We start from the raw sequence: 25,344 nt of genomic DNA, 5'->3' as shown, positions 1-25,344 counted from the left end.
TATATCTTGCAAATTGTTTATAAAACACCCTATATATTGCAAATTGTTTATAAAACACCCTATATAATTGCAAATTGTTTATAAAACACCCTATATATTGCAATTTGTATATTGAACACCATATATATTGAAATTTGGTTAGAAAAAACACCCCATACGTTACAGTTTGCGTATAAAACACCCTATATATTGCAAATTGTTTATAAAACACCCTATATATTGCAAATTGTTTATAAAACACCCTATATATTGCAATTTGTATATTGAACACCATATATATTGAAATTTGGTTAGAAAAAACACCCCATACGTTACAGTTTGCGTATAAAACACCCTATATATTGCAATTTGTTTATAAAACACCCTATATGTTGCAGTTTGGTTAAAAAAAAACACCCCATACGTTACAGTTTGCGTATAAAACACCCTATATATTGCAAATTGTTTATAAAAACACCCTATATATTGCAATTTGTATATTGAACACCATATATATTGAAATTTGGTTAGAAAAAACACCCCATACGTTACAGTTTGCGTATAAAACACCCTATATATTGCAATTTGTTTATTAAACACCCTATATGTTGCAGTTTGGTTTAAAAACACCCCACACGTTGCTATTTATGTACAAAAACACCCTATATATTGCAATTTGTTTATCAAACACCCTATATATTGCAGTTTGGTTAAAAAAACACCCCATACGTTACAGTTTGCGTATAAAACACCCTATATATTGCAATTTGTTTATTAAACACCCTATATATTGCAGTTTGGTTTAAAAACACCCTACACGTTGATATTTATGTACAAAACACCCTATATATTGTAATTTGTTTATCAAACACCCTATATATTGCAATTTGATTAAAAAAAAACACCCCATACGTTACAGTTTGTGTATAAAACACCCTATATATTGCAATTTGTTTATCAAACACCCTATATATTGCAGTTTGGTTAAAAAAAACACCCCATACGTTACATTTTGTGTATGAAACACCCTATATATTGCAATTTGATTATCAAACACCCTATATATTGCAATTTGATTAAAAAAAACACCCCATACGTTACATTTTGTGTATGAAACACCCTATATATTGCAATTTGTTTATCAAACACCCTATATATTGCAGTTTGGTTAAAAAAACACCCCATACGTTACAGTTTGTGTATGAAACACCCTATATATTGCAATTTGTTTATCAAACACCCTATATATTGCAATTTGATTAAAAAAAACACCCCATACGTTACAGTTTGTGTATGAAACACCCTATATATTGCAATTTGTTTATCAAACACCCTATATATTGCAGTTTAGTTAAAAAAACACCCCATACGTTACATTTTGTGTATGAAACACCCTATATATTGCAATTTGATTATCAAACACCCTATATATTGCAATTTGATTAAAAAAAACACCCCATACGTTACAGTTTGTGTATAAAACACCCTATATATTGCAATTTGTTTATAAAACATCCTATACGTTGCAGTTCGTTTATTAAACACCCTATACGTTGCATTTTGTTTATCAAACACCCTATATATTGCAGTTTGGTTAAAAAAACACCCCATACGTTACATTTTGTGTATGAAACACCCTATATATTGCAATTTGTTTATCAAACACCCTATATATTCCAGTTTGGTTAAAAAAACACCCCATACGTTACAGTTTGTGTATGAAACACCCTATATATTGCAATTTGTTTATCAAACACCCTATATATTGCAGTTTGGTTAAAAAAACACCCCATACGTTACAGTTTGTGTATGAAACACCCTATATATTGCAATTTGTTTATCAAACACCCTATATATTGCAGTTTGGTTAAAAAAACACCCCATACGTTACATTTTGTGTATGAAACACCCTATATATTGCAATTTGTTTATCAAACACCCTATATATTGCAGTTTAGTTAAAAAAACACCCCATACGTTACATTTTGTGTATGAAACACCCTATATATTGCAATTTGATTATCAAACACCCTATATATTGCAATTTGATTAAAAAAAAACACCCCATACGTTACAGTTTGTGTATAAAACACCCTATATATTGCAATTTGTTTATCAAACACCCTATATATTGCATTTTGGTTAAAAAAACTCTCGATATATTGCTGGGTGATCAGGAAGTAATTGTCGTGGTATTTTTTTTTTGTTTTAGGTGTAATATTATATAAATATCATTTATAAAAATCACTCTGTATATGTTGATATATACCTTAGATTTGTCAACACAGTCACGTCCGCGGCGCTTCAGAGTTGTCGTCGGCATGTACTTTCAATTCCAATGCTGTCAACCGAACTATTAATAAATCAACTTTGATCAAGTTCAACACTCAGTAGAAATTTTCATTATGGTGAAAATTTTTGTACGTATTAGTCGTAGAAGATAAAAAAAATGTTAATTTACCTGAACACCGCCCCATATTTTCTTATTTTTTCTATTCTTAAATTTCGACTAATTACTTGGAGTGCTACAAAGAAAGAATTTTCCATTTACCAAGTTAATCACAGTTGGGGTCGTTTAATTTTCCGGAAAATTTCCTCGACACAAAAGGCCCTTCAAAATTAGGTCAAAAGTACTTTTGTAAGGAAATTGCGCTTTTTCGGTAATTATTACAATACGAGGGGCTCACTATTTGTTTATATTATTTTTGAATAATTTAAATTTCCTTAGTAGATTGAAATATTCTATTTTAAAGTTATAAAAACCAAAAATTACATTCCAGGGATTATCTGTTAGAAAAAAGTGCAAAAAATAAAACTTTTTTTGATGTTTTAATATGGGAATCAATAAATTTTGATCTTTTATTGTGAATAACTCTGTTTCTATGGGAATTACGTCAAAAATGATTATATACTAATTTCAAGGAAATTTCAGTCTCTACATTTTTTGTTTAAGCATTTTTCCCATATCTTTTCTAGTTTTAGATATATTTCGAAAAAAGTGATTTTTAGGTTAGTTTTCAATTATTTTCCACCTCTCAATTTGTTAATTATAATCCAACCCTGATTTCATCGCTGCAACATACCCCTACGAACCATTTAATACAACAAAATCCTCTGCAGAGGAAATGAATCCTATATCAGGGCCATGAAAAATCAACGTAATCCAACAATAAAAATTTCTAACCCGTTTCTTGTAGTGCTTGACGACTTCGTCATTTTATTTAGTTTTCTAAAAACATTTTGGCATTCAAATTATAAAAATTATATTTCAAAGTTGCGATTTCATAATTTTCGTTCTCCCCCGTACATTTTTTGAAAATTTAAGATTATAACAGTTTTTTGTAGTGCAAATCTTCAAATTTTATCTTTTAATCAACATTCGAATGACTAATAAAGGAAATATGACGAATTCATTGAGAAAATTCAGAGGAAATTGAACTTTAGTATTTCCGTAAAGTAAGTAGGCGTTTCCGATTTTTCCACTATGAAATAATTTCATATTTCAGACCTGCGATAAGAAAAAAATCATCATAACTTTTATATTAGTTTTACAAAAACCAAAATATATAATAATTTAACTCACCCTCGTAATTTTAATATGGATTATGTATGGGGCATTTTGATATTTATGTAACTTTTCTTCGGTTTCTTTAATCGTCTTTTCTCGTATACAAAGTGACGAGGGGAAGTTCGAGACCGAATTTTAGTTTAAAAATTAACTCTTGGTCAAATTTTAGTGAAATATACGACGAATTTCATTGTAAAAATGATCAAATTCAAATAAATAAAATAATATTAACAATCTATTCATAAAATTAACAAAAAACCGCTAAAAAATCATGGATGGAACATTTTGATATTTACGTAACTTTTCTTCGGTTTCTTTAATCGTCTTTTCTCGTATACAAAGTGACGAGGGGAAGTTCGAGACCGAATTTTAATTGAAAAATTGACTCGTGGTCAAATTTTAGTGAAATATACGACGAATTTCATTGTAAAAATGATCAAATTCAAATAAATAAAATAATATTAACAATCTTTTCATAAAATTAACAAAAAACCGCTAAAAAATCATGGATGGGACATTTTGATATTTACGTAACTTTTCTTCGGTTTCTTTAATCGTCTTTTCTCGTATACAAAGTGACGAGGGGAAGTTCGAGACCGAATTTTAATTGAAAAATTAACTCTTGGTCAAATTTTAGTGAAATATACGACGAATTTCATTGTAAAAATGATCAAATTCAAATAAATAAAATAATATTAACAATCTTTTCATAAAATTAACAAAAAACCGCTAAAAAATCATGGATGGGACATTTTGATATTTACGTAACTTTTCTTCGGTTTCTTTAATCGTCTTTTCTCGTATACAAAGTGACGAGGGGAAGTTCGAGACCGAATTTTAATTGAAAAATTGACTCGTGGTCAAATTTTAGTGAAATATACGACGAATTTCATTGTAAAAATGATCAAATTCAAATAAATAAAATAATATTAACAATCTTTTCATAAAATTAACAAAAAACCGCTAAAAAATCATGGATGGGACATTTTGATATTTACGTAACTTTTCTTCGGTTTCTTTAATCGTCTTTTCTCGTATACAAAGTGACGAGGGGAAGTTCGAGACCGAATTTTAATTGAAAAATTGACTCGTGGTCAAATTTTAGTGAAATATACGACGAATTTCATTGTAAAAATGATCAAATTCAAATAAATAAAATAATATTAACAATCTATTCATAAAATTAACAAAAAACCGCTAATAAATCATGGATGGGACATTTTGATATTTACGTAACTTTTCTTCGGTTTCTTTAATCGTCTTTTCTCGTATACAAAGTGACGAGGGGAAGTTCGAGACCGAATTTTAATTGAAAAATTGACTCGTGGTCAAATTTTAGTGAAATATACGACGAATTTCATTGTAAAAATGATCAAATTCAAATAAATAAAATAATATTAACAATCTTTTCATAAAATTAACAAAAAACCGCTAAAAAATCATGGATGGGACATTTTGATATTTACGTAACTTTTCTTCGGTTTCTTTAATCGTCTTTTCTCGTATACAAAGTGACGAGGGGAAGTTCGAGACCGAATTTTAATTGAAAAATTAACTCTTGGTCAAATTTTAGTGAAATATACGACGAATTTCATTGTAAAAATGATCAAATTCAAATAAATAAAATAATATTAACAATCTATTCATAAAATTAACAAAAAAGCGCTAAAAAATCATGGGTGGGACATTTTGATATTTACGTAACTTTTCTTCGGTTTCTTTAATCGTCTTTTCTCGTATACAAAGTGACGAGGGGAAGTTCGAGACCGAATTTTAATTGAAAAATTGACTCGTGGTCAAATTTTAGTGAAATATACGAGGAATTTCATTGTAACAGATTCGAATTGGAATAAACAAAAAATATGAACAATCCATTCATGAAATAGGCGCGCCTACGCTTCGTAGGTAGAAAAAATATAAGTCCGAGCATATTGTGTGGGTATGGATCATTGAAAGTACCCGTGGTACCCGTCGGTTGTACTGGTGGTTTTGAAGAATTAAGGCGAGACCGATGGGACGTACACTTACGACCATATGGTCACTAATACGATATACCGAGTGGATCTTCTATTATTGATATTGTTTCAGACGATTTAATCACAAATATACGAGGTTTTATTAAAAATAAAATACAATAAAATTCATTTCAATGTCCGTTTGTGGTACATAGACCGGGATCGATGATTTTTGAAAAAAAAGTAGTAGGACGAAACCTATTAGAAACTAATATAACAAAAAATTAAAGAAAAAATAGTTTACGAACGAAATGAGATGTTGAAATGGTAGGGGGTGAGTTTTTAAGGGTAAAAAACGTTTTAAACTTGAAGTTCTGTTGAAACATTTAATCATTACGTACAACAAGTTAATTAATTAGAGTTAGTTTTTATAGAGCTTCGTAAAAATAGTTTAATGAGCTCAGATCGGGTGATATAGCGGCCCTTTCCACTGCATCCCTTAATCCTATCAATCAATGTGGAAATTGGCCCAATAAAATGAACAAAACAATGAATTAGAAAGCAAGAATCTTTTTTAAACAAAGCGAAGATCGTTCAAGTTGAAGTCGAGGTCATTTTTTTGGGAAATTTTTCGAAAATTTTTCGGAAAAATTATCAGAGGCGATTATTGCAACGTTTGAGCTATAAAAATAGAAAATTTTTTGGTCTGGTCAAATTTTTCCACAAATTTTCAGTAGAAATATAAAACATTCAATTTGTAACAAACATTTAACTATTTTTCTATAATTTTGTCATGAATTACGCTATATAATGATTATTAACAGTATTTAATTCAAATTAATGTAATTTTTTTATTCATTTAAACAATATTCAACGACAAAATGGGTGGGATGCCATCAAATTGTTTCGCTTTATATATTAAAACAAACTTCCGGAACATTCGAATTCTCGAAATCTCTAGATTGTTGTAAATAAATTAAATCAAAACAGTTACAGAAAGGAACACACACATTCCCAAAAAAAAAAAAAAATAAAAAAAAATACCTGGCGCACGAAAGTTCGTAATTTATAACTTTTTTTAATTCTTTATTTATTATATATTTTGATGTGTTTGTGATGTTTCTAAATCGTCTTGATTTTAGGTATCTTCTGATTTAAAATTAGTTTTTTTTATATTTTTAAATCAGAAGTCACCTAAAATCGTTAGTAAATCACTAAAACGTCTTCTAACATCTAGTCCCCTAACTCCGTAAATACCAACAAAATAAAAAAATTCGAAAAACTATTTTTGTTTAAAATTGAAAGCCCTACAATTTTGATTCGAGAATTTTTACGGTTTTTTCGAAATTTAACGTAAAATTTGATTTTTTTTTCTATTTTAAAAATTCCCCAATAAATTCCGAGTAGTATGATTATTATAATAATTATCTACAACAATCACGTAAATTTTTTAAATGATTATAAAATATTATAAACAATTTAGATAAAGTTTATTATTTTTGCACGTTTATATGAGAAAGGCATTTCAATGAACGAAAATTTTCACGAGTTGCAAATATTGTTCAACATATTTTTTTTTTAATATTCACCCAGATTATATACAGGGCGGTCCTACAAAAATAAAACAACCAAAGGAGGTTTTTTTGAGGTTATTTGTGTCCCATTTCCCTCTAAGGGCAGAATCCGCAGTTGTCTCCTTCAGTTATGCCCATCGACGTAGTATTTTAACCACCAATTTCATATAATTTCTGGTCAGACTTCTTAGCTGTTAAAGTTATGAATGTTTTAGATGGTCATAGTCCTGGAGTCCTGACTCCAACTGATTAATCAGCCATTCGTTCGACACAGAAGGGTTCTGGTCCAAAGTCCTTTCCCCACATCAGGGTCAATTTGTCCAACATAGTCCTTTGATTTGTCACTGGTTTCTAATTTATTTTTGATAATCAGTTCGGTATATTTTGATTGAAAATCTCGTTTTATTGCAGATGAATAAATTTTGTGAAAGTATAGATGGCGGGGATGTCGATTCGGATACGGAAGATCCGGAACAATTGCTCAACGAATGGTTGGGAGAACTTGATTCGCTAACGGGGGTAAGTTTTTTTTTTTTTTGTTCTTTCAAATACAAATCGATCGAAGCGAATTAATTTTCGAAATAATGTAACAAACAATGAAAGAAATTAGCCAGTAACATTTCGTGATGAATTTTTCGGTATTTTTTAATAATCGCAACCATGTTTAATTTGAATGTACACCAAATTAAAATTAGTAGAGTGAAAATCTTATATTCCGATATTATTTTTTTATTTATTGTGTAAATATGTTGATATTAAATCGGTTTTGATTGATACGAAAACTGTTTCATTGTCGAAATTCATAAATAGAAATCGAAAATCGACCTCGTAGTAATCGCTGAAAATCGCGCACCCTTATGCTGTTTACCTTCTATCTCTGAAGACGACAACTTGGTAATCGAAACGCGCGTCAAACAATGTTGGTGTAGTTGTAGTTTAAACAGTGTGTTCAGCATAGTATCAAGGAGTCGCAGGAGACTAAAGAATAAACAAATTGGTCGCATGAAGAGCGGGAGAGAATTTTATGGAGTAATGGATCGATGTTTGTGGTTTTTTTGGTTTGTGCGCAAATCAAAGAAAGAAAGGATGTTGCTATTTCATTTTCAGAACAATTAGAGCCTCCACACGGTTGCTGTTTCATTTTCAGAACAATTAGAGACTCCACACTGTTGGTGTTTCATTTTTAGAACAATTAGAGGCTCTACACGGTTGCTATTTCATTTTTAGAACAATTAGAGGCTCCACACAGTTGCTGTTTCATTTTTAGAACAATTAGAGACTCCACACTGTTGGTGTTTCATTTTTAGAACAATCAGAGGCTCCACACAGTTGCTGTTTCATTTTCAGAACAATTAGAGACTCCACACTGTTGGTGTTTCATTTTTAGAACAATTAGAGGCTCTACACGGTTGCTGTTTCATTTTTAGAACAATTAGAGGCTCCACACAGTTGCTGTTTCATTTTTAGAACAATTAGAGACTTCACACAGTTGCTGTTGCATTTTTAGAACAATTAGAGACTCCACACTGTTGCTGTTTCATTTTTTAGAACAGTTAGAGACTCCACACGGTTGCTGTTTCATTTTTAGAACAATTAGAGGCTCCACACAGTTGCTGTTTCATTTTTAGAACAATTAGAGACTTCACACAGTTGCTGTTGCATTTTTAGAACAATTAGAGACTCCACACTGTTGCTGTTTCATTTTTTAGAACAGTTAGAGACTCCACACGGTTGCTGTTTCATTTTTAGAACAATTAGAGGCCCCACACAGTTGCTGTTTCATTTTTAGAACAATTAGAGACTTCACACAGTTGCTGTTGCATTTTTAGAACAATTAGAGACTCCACACTGTTGCTGTTACATTTTTTAGAACAGTTAGAGACTCCACACGGTTGCTGTTTCATTTTTTAGAACAATTAGAGGCTCCACACAGTTGCTGTTTCATTTTTAGAACAATTAGAGACTTCACACGGTTGCTGTTTCATTTTTTAGAACAGTTAGAGACTCCACACGGTTGCTGTTTCATTTTTATAACAATTAGAGGCTCCACACAGTTGCTGTTTCATTTTTTAGAACAGTTAGAGACTCCACACGGTTGCTGTTTCATTTTTAGAACAATTAGAGGCCCCACACAGTTGCTGTTTCATTTTTAGAACAATTAGAGACTTCACACAGTTGCTGTTTCATTTTTAGAACAATTAGAGACTCCACACTGTTGGTGTTTCATTTTTACAACAATCAGAGGCTCCACACAGTTGCTGTTTCATTTTCAGAACAATTAGAGACTCCACACTGTTGGTGTTTCATTTTTAGAACAATTAGAGACTTCACACAGTTGCTGTTGCATTTTTAGAACAATTAGAGACTCCACACTGTTGCTGTTTCATTTTTTAGAACAGTTAGAGACTCCACACGGTTGCTGTTTCATTTTTAGAACAATTAGAGGCCCCACACAGTTGCTGTTTCATTTTTAGAACAATTAGAGACTTCACACAGTTGCTGTTTCATTTTTAGAACAATTAGAGACTCCACACTGTTGCTGTTTCATTTTTTAGAACAGTTAGAGACTCCACATGGTTGCTGTTTCATTTTTAGAACAATTAGAGGCTCCACACAGTTGCTGTTTCATTTTTAGAACAATTAGAGACTTCACACAGTTGCTGTTGCATTTTTAGAACAATTAGAGACTCCACACTGTTGCTGTTTCATTTTTTAGAACAGTTAGAGACTCCACACGGTTGCTGTTTCATTTTTTAGAACAATTAGAGGCTCCACACAGTTGCTGTTTCATTTTTAGAACAATTAGAGACTTCACACAGTTGCTGTTTCATTTTTAGAACAATTAGAGACTTCACACAGTTGCTGTTGCATTTTTAGAACAATTAGAGACTCCACACTGTTGCTGTTTCATTTTTTAGAACAGTTAGAGACTCCACACGGTTGCTGTTTCATTTTTAGAACAATTAGAGGCCCCACACAGTTGCTGTTTCATTTTTAGAACAATTAGAGACTTCACACAGTTGCTGTTTCATTTTTAGAACAATTAGAGACTCCACACTGTTGCTGTTTCATTTTTTAGAACAGTTAGAGACTCCACATGGTTGCTGTTTCATTTTTAGAACAATTAGAGGCTCCACACAGTTGCTGTTTCATTTTTAGAACAATTAGAGACTTCACACAGTTGCTGTTGCATTTTTAGAACAATTAGAGACTCCACACTGTTGCTGTTTCATTTTTTAGAACAGTTAGAGACTCCACACGGTTGCTGTTTCATTTTTTAGAACAATTAGAGGCTCCACACAGTTGCTGTTTCATTTTTAGAACAATTAGAGACTTCACACAGTTGCTGTTGCATTTTTAGAACAATTAGAGACTCCACACTGTTGCTGTTTCATTTTTTAGAACAGTTAGAGACTCCACACGGTTGCTGTTTCATTTTTAGAACAATTAGAGGCTCCACACAGTTGCTGTTTCATTTTTAGAACAATTAGAGACTTCACACAGTTGCTGTTGCATTTTTAGAACAATTAGAGACTCCACACTGTTGCTGTTTCATTTTTTAGAACAGTTAGAGACTCCACACGGTTGCTGTTTCATTTTTAGAACAATTAGAGACTCTACACGGTTGCTGTTTCATTTTTAATAAAGTTAACGACTCCGCGTGAATCAACGTGCACTTTGAACGTTTATAAGAAAAATTTTCAACAAAACTGCATCGTAAATTTGCTTAGAAAAAATTTTTCGTGCCCGAAGGGATTCATTTATTTTTTTATCTCCGCCATACAGAAATTGAAATCGTCTAAAAAAGGAAAACAGTTATTTTTTTTTTTTTTTCATATGTAATACATCATCTCACACAAAAGACCGATGTACCCGTCCGTATACCAAATAAGGCACAATATGATCTTTTGAATTTTTTTTGAACCGTTATTTTATAACAATACGCCTAGTAATGATGATCAAAGTGAAATTATACCAGGTTGTTCGAAATAATTGTCGAAATAACATCGACAAATTCCGCAAACAAAACTTGGAGTACTTGGGAGGTTTTTTCGTGCTCGCCTTGTATATATTGGAATAATGTTATCACCAGGCTGCCTACAATGCGCTTCGCTAATGTGACTTTCCACTATTTTATCTTATCGATTTTATCAGCATAATGTGAACAAGTACGAAGCATTCGCAGCGCTTCGCGAAGCGGATAATGGAAATCCATAACTATTAAAAAAGAAGAAGATAATGTATGCGTCGGGTATTTGGAAGAAAAAAAAAAATGTCGTTTTATCGAAATTTTCAATCTCGCTGCGATTATTATAAAAATCGAGGCGCCGAACCGCTACACTGATAAACAAATTTTCTTACTTTCCGCTAGAAAATAAATCCAATTAAATCCACATAAATCCAAAAAGTGACATTATTTAAGTGAAGCTACTTTCAAAACAACGAATTCAAAACAATTCTGAGCATCGGGATGAACAAAAAAATATTGTACAAGCTCAGCAATGACTCAAAAATGTACGCTCCGTCGAAAAGAACAATGGTGAACGTTCTGGTCGTCCATTTGAGGTTGCTGCTCCAGAAAACACCAAAATTGGAGATAACCGAAGACATCACTTCAATCCGGTATCAAAACGCAGCTGGTGAACCACGTCCAAAGGCACAGCAGTCAGCTGGGGAGGTTGTAGCTTCAGTATTTTGGGGTGCGTTCATAACTGGTTCAACAAGACAATACACCGATTAAATTACACTTCGAATTGCTTCCTTATCCACCGTATAGTTCAGATCTTGCCCCCAGTTACTACTGATCTTGAAAAAATGCTAACCGGTAAGAATTTTAGCTCAAACGAAAAAGCAATTGATGAAACTTGAACCTATTTTGAGGCAAAAGGCAGTGTTTTGCAGGAACTTAACACTGCCGAAGGCCTTTTCGCGCTCTTCGTTTACCTACGATGAATAATCAAGGAAATTTACGAAAACCTCGTATAAAAAAATCTATTCATGCGTATACGAGTAGGTGAAATGAATTGTTTCTCAACACATGAGTAGACAGTTGAATGAAGGGCACTTTGCGTCCCTTTTATTTTATAATATGTAAACAAGAGGGCACGGAGGGTTTCATCACACACTTTTACATCTTTCAAGGGCCGAACGAAAAGGCGAATGCGGTATTTTACAGGGTACGACAACGTAAAACGGCGGAGTTCGAAAAAAAGTATCGGTTGCTCGAAAAATCCAGAATTTTTCAGAAAACTACACATTTGATCCGGAAATTAACAAGATTTTTGGAAATTTCGGAAAAAAATACACGGTATTAAATGATTTTACGCGTATTTTTACTATAAAAAAGTATTTTCAGAAATTTTGAAAAAAAATTTGACTTGCTTGTATAAAAAATCCCGTATTTCCCGACTCGTTCAAGATATTGATTTATTTTTGACATAAATCAATAGAGAAAACATGTGTCTAAGTGACTGTTTACATTAAATTCCATCAGATTCATATTAGTAAGAAATATACAGGGTGAAAGTTGAAATAAATTTTTTTCGAAAAATAACACTTAATGAATCAATAGTGGCTACATTTGTGCAAATGGCAACGTTGTAATAAAAAGAAAAGCGGAAAACGAACTTCTGTTATAGGAAAAATACAACAGCTCGATCGTAATTATACAAAGCGACTCATATTAACATAAAATTCTATGAATCCGGTTCTGTTTATTCGATTTCGTTATTTGAACGCGTCATTTTTTACCATCTCTCGTATATCTTAACATATTTTATTAATTTTAGCGTGAATCACGATTTTTTTTTTCGTAAAAATTGTATGACGTTCCATCTAAAAATATTTCCCGGAATTGTGGGTCGGTTAGAAAGATAAACACAATCGTTTAAATTTAGAATATTTGTAAACATATTTGAATTTTCTTACGAATTGAGGTAGTGCCACGACAAACGTACACCTTAGAGCACCTTAATAAAAAAAAAACAGGATCCAAAATGAGAATTTTTTTTGTTATAATCGTTTCAAATCTGCACAGATCGGTGTCCAGGAGAGTTTGAAATGATACAAAAGTGTCTAGGAAGTTTCCTATCGCTTGAAAAACATTTTTCGACGTCCCAGAAGTCGAAAACAGTGTTCGAGAAGCTTCCTTAACAATAAAAACGACCTAAGAATATTCCAATCTAACTTCAAGATCCCCAAAAGTATTGCGAAATAACTGAATTCATTATTTTGAAAAAAAAATTATTAAACATAAAAATAATTAACTAAGGCTTGATTCGCAAGTCTTTTGGTGTCACCACGTCCACTTTTTTCACCAGATTTAGCACCGAGTGAGTCCAGATTACAAAGAAAACATTTTGACAATATTCTTAGCATTTGGAAGACTGCGACTGAGCAAATAAAAGGTATTCCAAAATAAGGAAACCTCGAAGTCATAGAAACAACGTTGGGAAAGCAGTTTTGATAAGCAAATGCAGTATTTCGAAAGATATTAGTTCAAATTTGATACTACTTTTCAATTATTATGCAGCTGTGTTGATTCGCAAATCTTTCGGTGTTTCCACGTCCTCTTTATTCGCCAGATTTAGCACCGTGTGAGTCCTGGTTACAAAGGAAACTGCGACTGAGCAAATAAAAGGTATTCCAAAATAAGGAAACCTCGAAGTCACGAAAACAACGTTGTAAAAGCAGTTTTGATAACCAAATGTGATTTTTTTGAAAGATATAGGTTCAAATTTGATGTTGGATGATCCATTTTCTCTTGTTTGGTAATTTTAGGTTATATTTTTATAAAAATGGAAATTATAATAAAAAATTAAATGTAATTTCTACTAACATCGTTATTAGCTTTTGTTATAAACCTAGAATCATCACATAGCATCCGGGAAATTATTTATATACATACCTGTATAAAGGATGTCCTTAAATTAGAATATTAAGAAATATTACTACGAGATGTTTGTTCAGAATTTCACATTTACGAGCTGGCAACACCGCTTTATTTAACAATACATTCAACAAATAATAGTTTCTTTTTGTTTGGGTCGGTTTTCTGGATAAATTTGTATAAAAATTTCATTTATAAAAATCTTACGTTGAATTATTTTCTTTTTGTCAGAATTTTTTCTATAGAGAAATATCAAACCCTTACCAACCTGTCAATACCTTGAAGGCGTTATCGGATCTTGTAGAGCTCCCTCATTTTTCTTCTGATCACAATACGAGCAGGAACAAATGCTTTTGACAGCTTCCGGTTGTGAAATTAATTTGGAAAAATATAATTTCTTCATATTATATATACAGAAAAATTGACAACAATGTAAATATATAAAAATGAATTCAGTGATATTAGAACTTACACTGTAATATTTTATCATAAAATCTATTTAAATACCCAATAAGTTCAAACCCATTGTAATTCAAATGAATACTTCAAATTTACGGATATTTTTAACTAAGCGGCAACGTTGCTAAATATATATTATTTAGTAGTAGGCTAATCGGTGGCAGCACGAGTCGGTTGTAAAATTTAAATTAAGCGTTCTGTACTGTCAACATTAGTTGATTCGACTATTCATATATAGATGGCGAGACATTTAAATTACGAAATGAAAAAATCAATTTTACAAATTATATATGAAATTTTAGTACGTATATGGTTATCAACATTTTTTTAATGATAAAATTGAATTAATTAAGGAAAATCTACTTTAAAAATTAAATTATAAATTCCGTCCAGGGCCGGTTTAGCTTAAATTTGTGAATTATAATTAAGTGAAAGTAACGAGATGGAAATAATTTAGAATTTCTTAGATATTTCAGGATATCGACTCGCGGTTCTCGCTATTTTAATGTTAATTTAATTCACTTCTAAAAGATTTTTTTGAATTTTTATTATTCCATTCAAATTTGTTAACAAAAATCACAATTTCTGAAATATATGAAACAACGCCTTGTGGCATTCACGTTGCTAATTAAATTACTCACAATTTATATATTTTGTAATGCTGAACAAAAGTCCTTTCAAACAACATCAAGTTTATTAAAATCGGATAAGCAGAACCGGACTTACAAGCATTTGTTCGCAACAAAGTTCCCACTCTCCCCCACAGTTCATTTAAAGAGATAGACTTAAAGTTGAACAATGAAAAATGTGCAGAATTTGTTGTAGATTTCGATTATCGTATACAAATTGCCGAGTAATCGAGTAAATTTTGAAAAAAATTTATAATATAATTTTATTTTTTTAATTGTACACCCGGTGTATAGTTATAAAATAATTTAGAATTTCTTAGATATTTTAGGACATCACAATTTATATATTTTGTAATGCTGAACAAAAGTCCTTTCAAACAACATCAAGTTTATTAAAATCGGATAAGCAGAACCGGTCTTACAAGCATTTGTTCGCAACAAAGTTCCCACTCTCCCCCACCGTTCATTTGAAGAAGTAGACTTAAAGTTGAACAATGAAAAATGTGCAAAATTTGTTGTAGATTTCGATTATCGTATACAAATTGCCGAGTAATCGAGTAAATTTTGAAAAAAAATTATAATATAATTTTATTTTTTTAATTGTACACCCGGTGTATAATTATACAATAATTTAGAATTTCTTAGATATTTCAGGATATCACAATTTATATATTTTGTAATGCTGAACAAAAGTCCTTTCAAACAACATCAAGTTTATTAAAATCGGATAAGCAGAACCGGACTTACAAGCATTTGTTCGCAACAAAGTTCCCACTCTCCCCCACAGTTTCGATTATCGTATACAAATTGCCGAGTAATCGAGTAAATTTTGAAAAAAATTTATAATATAATTTTATTTTTTTAATTGTACACCCGGTGTATAGTTATAAAATAATTTAGAATTTCTTAGATATTTCAGGATATCACAATTTATATATTTTGTAATGCTGAACAAAAGTCCTTTCAAACAACATCAAGTTTATTAAAATCGGATAAGCAGAACCGGACTTACAAGCATTTGTTCGCAACAAAGTTCCCACTCTCCCCCACAGTTTCGATTATCGTATACAAATTGCCGAGTAATCGAGTAAATTTTGAAAAAAATTTATAATATAATTTTATTTTTTTAATTGTACACCCGGTGTATAGTTATAAAATAATTTAGAATTTCTTAGATATTTCAGGATATCACAATTTATATATTTTGTAATGCTGAACAAAAGTCCTTTCAAACAACATCAAGTTTATTAAAATCGGATAAGCAGAACCGGACTTACAAGCATTTGTTCGCAACAAAGTTCCCACTCTCCCCCACAGTTTCGATTATCGTATACAAATTGCCGAGTAATCGAGTAAATTTTGAAAAAAATTTATAATATAATTTTATTTTTTTAATTGTACACCCGGTGTATAGTTATAAAATAATTTAGAATTTCTTAGATATTTCAGGATATCACAATTTATATATTTTGTAATGCTGAACAAAAGTCGTTTCGAACAACATCAAGTTTATTAAAATCGGATAAGCAGAACCGGACTTACAAGCATTTGTTCGCAACAAAGTTCCCACTCTCCCCCACAGTTCATTTAAAGAGATAGACTTAAAGTTGAACAATGAAAAATGTGCAGAATTTGTTGTAGATTTCGATTATCGTATACAAATTGCCTAGTAATTGGGTAAATTTTGAAAAAAATTTATAATATAATTTTATTTTATTAATTGTACACCCGGTGTATAGTTATAAAATAATTTAGAATTTCTCAGATATTTCAGGATATCACAATTTATATATTTTGTAATGCTGAACAAAAGTCCTTTCAAACAACATCAAGTTTATCAAAATCGGATAAGCAGAACCGGACTTACAAGCATTTGTCCGCAACAAAGTTCCCACTCTCCCCCACCGTTCATTTAAAGAGATAGACTTAAAGTTGCACAATGAAAAATGTGCAGAATTTGTTGTAGATTTCGATTATCGTATACAAATTGCCGAGTAATCGAGTAAATTTTGAAAAAAATTTATAATATAATTTTATTTTATTAATTGTACACCCGGTGTATAGTTATAAAATAATTTAGAATTTCTTAGATATTTCAGGATATCACAATTTATATATTTTGTAATGCTGAACAAAAGTCCTTTCAAACAACATCAAGTTTATTAAAATCGGCTAAGCAGAACCGGACTTACAAGCATTTGTTCGCAACAAAGTTCCCACTCTCCCCCACAGTCCATTTAAAGAGATAGACTTAAAGTTGAACAATGAAAAATGTGCAGAATTTGTTGTAGATTTCGATTATCGTATACAAATTGCCGAGTAATCGAGTAAATTTTGAAAAAAATTTATAATATAATTTTATTTTTTTAATTGTACACCCGGTGTATAGTTATAAAATAATTTAGAATTTCTTAGATATTTCAGGATATCACAATTTATATATTTTGTAATGCTGAACAAAAGTCCTTTCAAACAACATCAAGTTTATTAAAATCGGATAAGCAGAACCGGACTTACAAGCATTTGTTCGCAACAAAGTTCCCACTCTCCCCCACAGTTTCGATTATCGTATACAAATTGCCGAGTAATCGAGTAAATTTTGAAAAAAATTTATAATATAATTTTATTTTTTTAATTGTACACCCGGTGTATAGTTATAAAATAATTTAGAATTTCTTAGATATTTCAGGATATCACAATTTATATATTTTGTAATGCTGAACAAAAGTCGTTTCGAACAACATCAAGTTTATTAAAATCGGATAAGCAGAACCGGACTTACAAGCATTTGTTCGCAACAAAGTTCCCACTCTCCCCCACAGTTCATTTAAAGAGATAGACTTAAAGTTGAACAATGAAAAATGTGCAGAATTTGTTGTAGATTTCGATTATCGTATACAAATTGCCTAGTAATTGGGTAAATTTTGAAAAAAATTTATAATATAATTTTATTTTATTAATTGTACACCCGGTGTATAGTTATAAAATAATTTAGAATTTCTCAGATATTTCAGGATATCACAATTTATATATTTTGTAATGCTGAACAAAAGTCCTTTCAAACAACATCAAGTTTATCAAAATCGGATAAGCAGAACCGGACTTACAAGCATTTGTCCGCAACAAAGTTCCCACTCTCCCCCACCGTTCATTTAAAGAGATAGACTTAAAGTTGCACAATGAAAAATGTGCAGAATTTGTTGTAGATTTCGATTATCGTATACAAATTGCCGAGTAATCGAGTAAATTTTGAAAAAAATTTATAATATAATTTTATTTTATTAATTGTACACCCGGTGTATAGTTATAAAATAATTTAGAATTTCTTAGATATTTCAGGATATCACAATTTATATATTTTGTAATGCTGAACAAAAGTCCTTTCAAACAACATCAAGTTTATTAAAATCGGCTAAGCAGAACCGGACTTACAAGCATTTGTTCCCAACAAAGTTCCCACTCTCCCCCACAGTTCATTTAAAGAGATAGACTTAAAGTTGAACAATGAAAAATGTGCAGAATTTGTTGTAGATTTCGATTATCGTATACAAATTGCCGAGTAATCGAGTAAATTTTGAAAAAAATTTATAATATAATTTTATTTTTTTAATTGTACACCCGGTGTATAATTATACAATAATTTAGAATTTCTTAGATATTTCAGGATATCACAATTTATATATTTTGTAATGCTGAACAAAAGTCCTTTCAAACAACATCAAGTTTATTAAAATCGGATAAGCAGAACCGGACTTACAAGCATTTGTTCGCAACAAAGTTCCCACTCTCCCCCACAGTTTCGATTATCGTATACAAATTGCCGAGTAATCGAGTAAATTTTGAAAAAAATTTATAATATAATTTTATTTTTTTAATTGTACACCCGGTGTATAGTTATAAAATAATTTAGAATTTCTTAGATATTTCAGGATATCACAATTTATATATTTTGTAATGCTGAACAAAAGTCCTTTCAAACAACATCAAGTTTATTAAAATCGGATAAGCAGAACCGGACTTACAAGCATTTGTTCGCAACAAAGTTCCCACTCTCCCCCACAGTTTCGATTATCGTATACAAATTGCCGAGTAATCGAGTAAATTTTGAAAAAAATTTATAATATAATTTTATTTTTTTAATTGTACACCCGGTGTATAGTTATAAAATAATTTAGAATTTCTTAGATATTTCAGGATATCACAATTTATATATTTTGTAATGCTGAACAAAAGTCCTTTCAAACAACATCAAGTTTATTAAAATCGGATAAGCAGAACCGGACTTACAAGCATTTGTTCGCAACAAAGTTCCCACTCTCCCCCACAGTTTCGATTATCGTATACAAATTGCCGAGTAATCGAGTAAATTTTGAAAAAAATTTATAATATAATTTTATTTTTTTAATTGTACACCCGGTGTATAGTTATAAAATAATTTAGAATTTCTCAGATATTTCAGGATATCACAATTTATATATTTTGTAATGCTGAACAAAAGTCCTTTCAAACAACATCAAGTTTATTAAAATCGGATAAGCAGAACCGGACTTACAAGCATTTGTTCGCAACAAAGTTCCCACTCTCCCCCACAGTTTCGATTATCGTATACAAATTGCCGAGTAATCGAGTAAATTTTGAAAAAAATTTATAATATAATTTTATTTTTTTAATTGTACACCCGGTGTATAGTTATAAAATAATTTAGAATTTCTTAGATATTTCAGGATATCACAATTTATATATTTTGTAATGCTGAACAAAAGTCCTTTCAAACAACATCAAGTTTATTAAAATCGGATAAGCAGAACCGGACTTACAAGCATTTGTTCGCAACAAAGTTCCCACTCTCCCCCACAGTTTCGATTATCGTATACAAATTGCCGAGTAATCGAGTAAATTTTGAAAAAAATTTATAATATAATTTTATTTTTTTAATTGTACACCCGGTGTATAGTTATAAAATAATTTAGAATTTCTCAGATATTTCAGGATATCACAATTTATATATTTTGTAATGCTGAACAAAAGTCCTTTCAAACAACATCAAGTTTATTAAAATCGGATAAGCAGAACCGGACTTACAAGCATTTGTTCGCAACAAAGTTCCCACTCTCCCCCACAGTTTCGATTATCGTATACAAATTGCCGAGTAATCGAGTAAATTTTGAAAAAAATTTATAATATAATTTTATTTTTTTAATTGTACACCCGGTGTATAGTTATAAAATAATTTAGAATTTCTTAGATATTTCAGGATATCACAATTTATATATTTTGTAATGCTGAACAAAAGTCCTTTCAAACAACATCAAGTTTATTAAAATCGGATAAGCAGAACCGGACTTACAAGCATTTGTTCGCAACAAAGTTCCCACTCTCCCCCACAGTTTCGATTATCGTATACAAATTGCCGAGTAATCGAGTAAATTTTGAAAAAAATTTATAATATAATTTTATTTTTTTAATTGTACACCCGGTGTATAGTTATAAAATAATTTAGAATTTCTCAGATATTTCAGGATATCACAATTTATATATTTTGTAATGCTGAACAAAAGTCGTTTCGAACAACATCAAGTTTATTAAAATCGGATAAGCAGAACCGGACTTACAAGCATTTGTTCGCAACAAAGTTCCCACTCTCCCCCACAGTTCATTTAAAGAGATAGACTTAAAGTTGAACAATGAAAAATGTGCAGAATTTGTTGTAGATTTCGATTATCGTATACAAATTGCCTAGTAATTGGGTAAATTTTGAAAAAAATTTATAATATAATTTTATTTTATTAATTGTACACCCGGTGTATAGTTATAAAATAATTTAGAATTTCTCAGATATTTCAGGATATCACAATTTATATATTTTGTAATGCTGAACAAAAGTCCTTTCAAACAACATCAAGTTTATCAAAATCGGATAAGCAGAACCGGACTTACAAGCATTTGTCCGCAACAAAGTTCATACTCTCCCCCACCGTTCATTTAAAGAGATAGACTTAAAGTTGCACAATGAAAAATGTGCAGAATTTGTTGTAGATTTCGATTATCGTATACAAATTGCCGAGTAATCGAGTAAATTTTGAAAAAAATTTATAATATAATTTTATTTTATTAATTGTACACCCGGTGTATAGTTATAAAATAATTTAGAATTTCTTAGATGTTTCAGGATATCACAATTTATATATTTTGTAATGCTGAACAAAAGTCCTTTCAAACAACATCAAGTTTATTAAAATCGGCTAAGCAGAACCGGACTTACAAGCATTTGTTCGCAACAAAGTTCCCACTCTCCCCCACAGTCCATTTAAAGAGATAGACTTAAAGTTGAACAATGAAAAATGTGCAGAATTTGTTGTAGATTTCGATTATCGTATACAAATTGCCGAGTAATCGAGTAAATTTTGAAAAAAATTTATAATATAATTTTATTTTTTTAATTGTACACCCGGTGTATAGTTATAAAATAATTTAGAATTTCTTAGATATTTCAGGATATCACAATTTATATATTTTGTAATGCTGAACAAAAGTCCTTTCAAACAACATCAAGTTTATTAAAATCGGATAAGCAGAACCGGACTTACAAGCATTTGTTCGCAACAAAGTTCCCACTCTCCCCCACAGTTTCGATTATCGTATACAAATTGCCGAGTAATCGAGTAAATTTTGAAAAAAATTTATAATATAATTTTATTTTTTTAATTGTACACCCGGTGTATAGTTATAAAATAATTTAGAATTTCTTAGATATTTCAGGATATCACAATTTATATATTTTGTAATGCTGAACAAAAGTCCTTTCAAACAACATCAAGTTTATTAAAATCGGATAAGCAGAACCGGACTTACAAGCATTTGTCCGCAACAAAGTTCCCACTCTCCCCCACAGTTCATTTAAAGAGATAGACTTAAAGTTGAACAATGAAAAATGTGCAGAATTTGTTGTAGATTTCGATTATCGTATACAAATTGCCTAGTAATTGGGTAAATTTTGAAAAAAATTTATAATATAATTTTATTTTATTAATTGTACACCCGGTGTATAGTTATAAAATAATTTAGAATTTCTCAGATATTTCAGGATATCACAATTTATATATTTTGTAATGCTGAACAAAAGTCCTTTCAAACAACATCAAGTTTATCAAAATCGGATAAGCAGAACCGGACTTACAAGCATTTGTCCGCAACAAAGTTCCCACTCTCCCCCACCGTTCATTTAAAGAGATAGACTTAAAGTTGCACAATGAAAAATGTGCAGAATTTGTTGTAGATTTCGATTATCGTATACAAATTGCCGAGTAATCGAGTAAATTTTGAAAAAAATTTATAATATAATTTTATTTTATTAATTGTACACCCGGTGTATAGTTATAAAATAATTTAGAATTTCTTAGATATTTCAGGATATCACAATTTATATATTTTGTAATGCTGAACAAAAGTCCTTTCAAACAACATCAAGTTTATTAAAATCGGCTAAGCAGAACCGGACTTACAAGCATTTGTTCGCAACAAAGTTCCCACTCTCCCCCACCGTTCATTTAAAGAGATAGACTTAAAGTTGCACAATGAAAAATGTGCAGAATTTGTTGTAGATTTCGATTATCGTATACAAATTGCCGAGTAATCGAGTAAATTTTGAAAAAAATTTATAATATAATTTTATTTTTTTAATTGTACACCCGGTGTATAGTTATAAAATAATTTAGAATTTCTTAGATATTTCAGGATATCACAATTTATATATTTTGTAATGCTGAACAAAAGTCCTTTCAAACAACATCAAGTTTATTAAAATCGGATAAGCAGAACCGGACTTACAAGCATTTGTTCGCAACAAAGTTCCCACTCTCCCCCACCGTTCATTTGAAGAAGTAGACTTAAAGTTGAACAATGAAAAATGTGCAAAATTTGTTGTAGATTTCGATTATCGTATACAAATTGCCGAGTAATCGAGTAAATTTTGAAAAAAATTGATTTTTCAATTTTGTACGGCCGTTTTTATTATGAAAAATAAGCTTTTTAATTTTATTTTTTTAGTTGCACACCCGTTGTATAGTTATAAAATAATTTAGAAGAATCTACATCGAAAATCATTCACAACTTCCTTCCAGGTCCGGCTTTACGCAAATCGTATATATAAATAGAAAGTAATCAATAAAATTTTGTATGTCGTGCTTCATAGTAAGGTTTATCTTGATTCCGGTTTACAAATTTATACATAGCATTGTCATTTTAATCTCCAATCGATAATTTATTAGCAAATCACCGAACAGAATAAAATTATAATATCGAGTTTCTTGTATAAAATGCTTTCTCTTCATAAATCAACCGTAACAGATAACGAATTAAGTATTGTTAGGTATTACATCAACAATACGTTTATATGTCATAATTTACGGTCGGGTGAACGTGGTTAATAAGAAATTACACATTTCAAACATTGTTTCAATCACATAAATAATTTTCAATACGAAAATTTCTATTAAACGAACTTTTAAGTAATAAAATACATACAGCGAAAAATCAAACTTGGTCTCGCTTGGATTCGTCTAAATATGAAACCACGAGCAAGTAGAATGATACAGGTATATAGGTTTTTCCTAAAAAGTATATTGGAGGATGGATTAACCAGTTTTAAACGAAACGTCACTAAATTGGGGTTGGATTGGGGTTCTGCTGGTGCCTGTTGACTTCATAGATGGATAGCCGTTTCGGTGGCCAGTTTCAGTAAGAATTTGCGGCGTTGTGGCGTAGAAAAATTTGTTTAGTCGTAACCAGATCTTGTGTCCGTGTGTAATGTCTCTTAGGAGGTCGAAATGCCGGCGAAGAAAACTCCTACGTCTTCGCGGGGATGTCCACGACGACCGAGGGCGAGATTTTTGTCGTTGGTCATTTTGGTGGTACTTTGAACCCCATATAGAAGCTCTCATGAAGATGGGAAGGGATCTGAAGATCTTAAAGTGACGGCAGAGCAAAATAAGGAGTATGGATTTGATATAAAGTCCAGGAGATTCGATACCTTGGAGTAACAGTAAAAAACGAAGGAGGTGAAACCGATAAAAGACTGGCGAGCGGGAACAAAACCTTTGGAGCCCTAGGAAGGAGAAGATTTGGAAAGAATGGGATTAGAGAAGTGGCGTGAAGCGACCGAGAACAAAATTGTATGGAGGAAAGCAGTAGAACGGCTCCAAGGCCTGGATGGAAACTGAAATCCGATCGATAATTACCATGTTTTTGTATACGAGTATAACAATGTTTATATCTTTTGAATTTATAGAAACAATGATGGTTTTTATTTCAAATATCACTTCCGTTATTCATCATCGCGATGTAGTAGGAATTAATAAAACCAAACATGGAAATCTATTCTCTACCGACTTGTTTTAAGATTCACTCAACGTTTCAGTTTACTTCCTTTCCTATTCGGAGACAGATATGAAACTCGCTTCGTATTTACGATAAAAACAATTGTAATTTATAAATTGTTTTTGAAAATATTCCAATCGAGGTACCTCCAAAACATGTCATTCCAACGCATCAACCGCTATTTGTGCGGTAGCGTTGTGATTTTTTTATAAAATCGAAAAAAACTCCGATTGAGTACTAGAAATTGTTTCAAGAGGCTTATAGAGACAATTCTCTATCTATAGCACGCGTTTTTGAGTTGTATAGGCGCCCAGGTCGTGTTTTAACTGTTCCAACTCCCGAAACCATGACCAAAATCAACCGAATTGTGCGTGCAAAGCGTCCGGATGATTGCCGAGATTTCCTTGAAAGTTTAGAAAAAAATCTGCTTTTAAGCGGACCCGATTTGAGTCCTGAAGGCACCAATCAAAGAAGACTTCCAGCACTGTTTAGATCAATGGAAAAAACTTATGGAAAGGCGTGTGGCGAGGGGATGGAAGTATATTGAAGGGTAGCATTCGGATGTAGAATAATTTTTATAACCAGTTTCGTTATTTAATAACCAGACCTCGTATTCGATTCGTTTAAACACAAATCAAAAACTTTTCGTTGGTTTGGTTGTTTTTTTTTCAATTTCCGCAATTTCATTATTTAAATGTTTCAAAAACAATACGTAATAGTCGATGGATATTATACCGTGTGTGTCACAAAATATTAACGCCGTAACCGCGTCTTAAAACACTTTGGAATTCTTGGAGCGAACGATTTTTACTCCAAAATTTCTACTCGAGTCTTTGGGGAGTCTATAGGAACGATAATCTAGATAGAGGAGGCGTTCCAAAAGGAACCCATCCTTAATTAATACGTAACAAACCTT

At 31.1% G+C, this 25,344-nt stretch overlaps 1 protein-coding gene across 1 annotated transcript in view; it reads left to right on the top strand.

Annotated features, from left to right (window-relative positions):
• LOC130450184 (amyloid beta A4 precursor protein-binding family B member 1-interacting protein-like) overlaps positions 1 to 25,344 on the top strand; it is a 111,352-nt gene that overhangs the window by 2,210 nt on the left and 83,798 nt on the right. The window contains exon 2 of the mRNA XM_056788544.1: positions 7,488 to 7,595. Within this exon, the coding sequence (XP_056644522.1) occupies positions 7,488 to 7,595 (108 nt within the window). The remainder of the gene's footprint in view (positions 1 to 7,487; positions 7,596 to 25,344) is intronic.

This window comes from Diorhabda sublineata, chromosome 1 (assembly GCF_026230105.1).
Source record: "Diorhabda sublineata isolate icDioSubl1.1 chromosome 1, icDioSubl1.1, whole genome shotgun sequence".
NCBI lineage: Eukaryota > Metazoa > Arthropoda > Insecta > Coleoptera > Chrysomelidae > Diorhabda > Diorhabda sublineata.
This window is presented reverse-complemented; position numbering and strand designations above follow the sequence as displayed.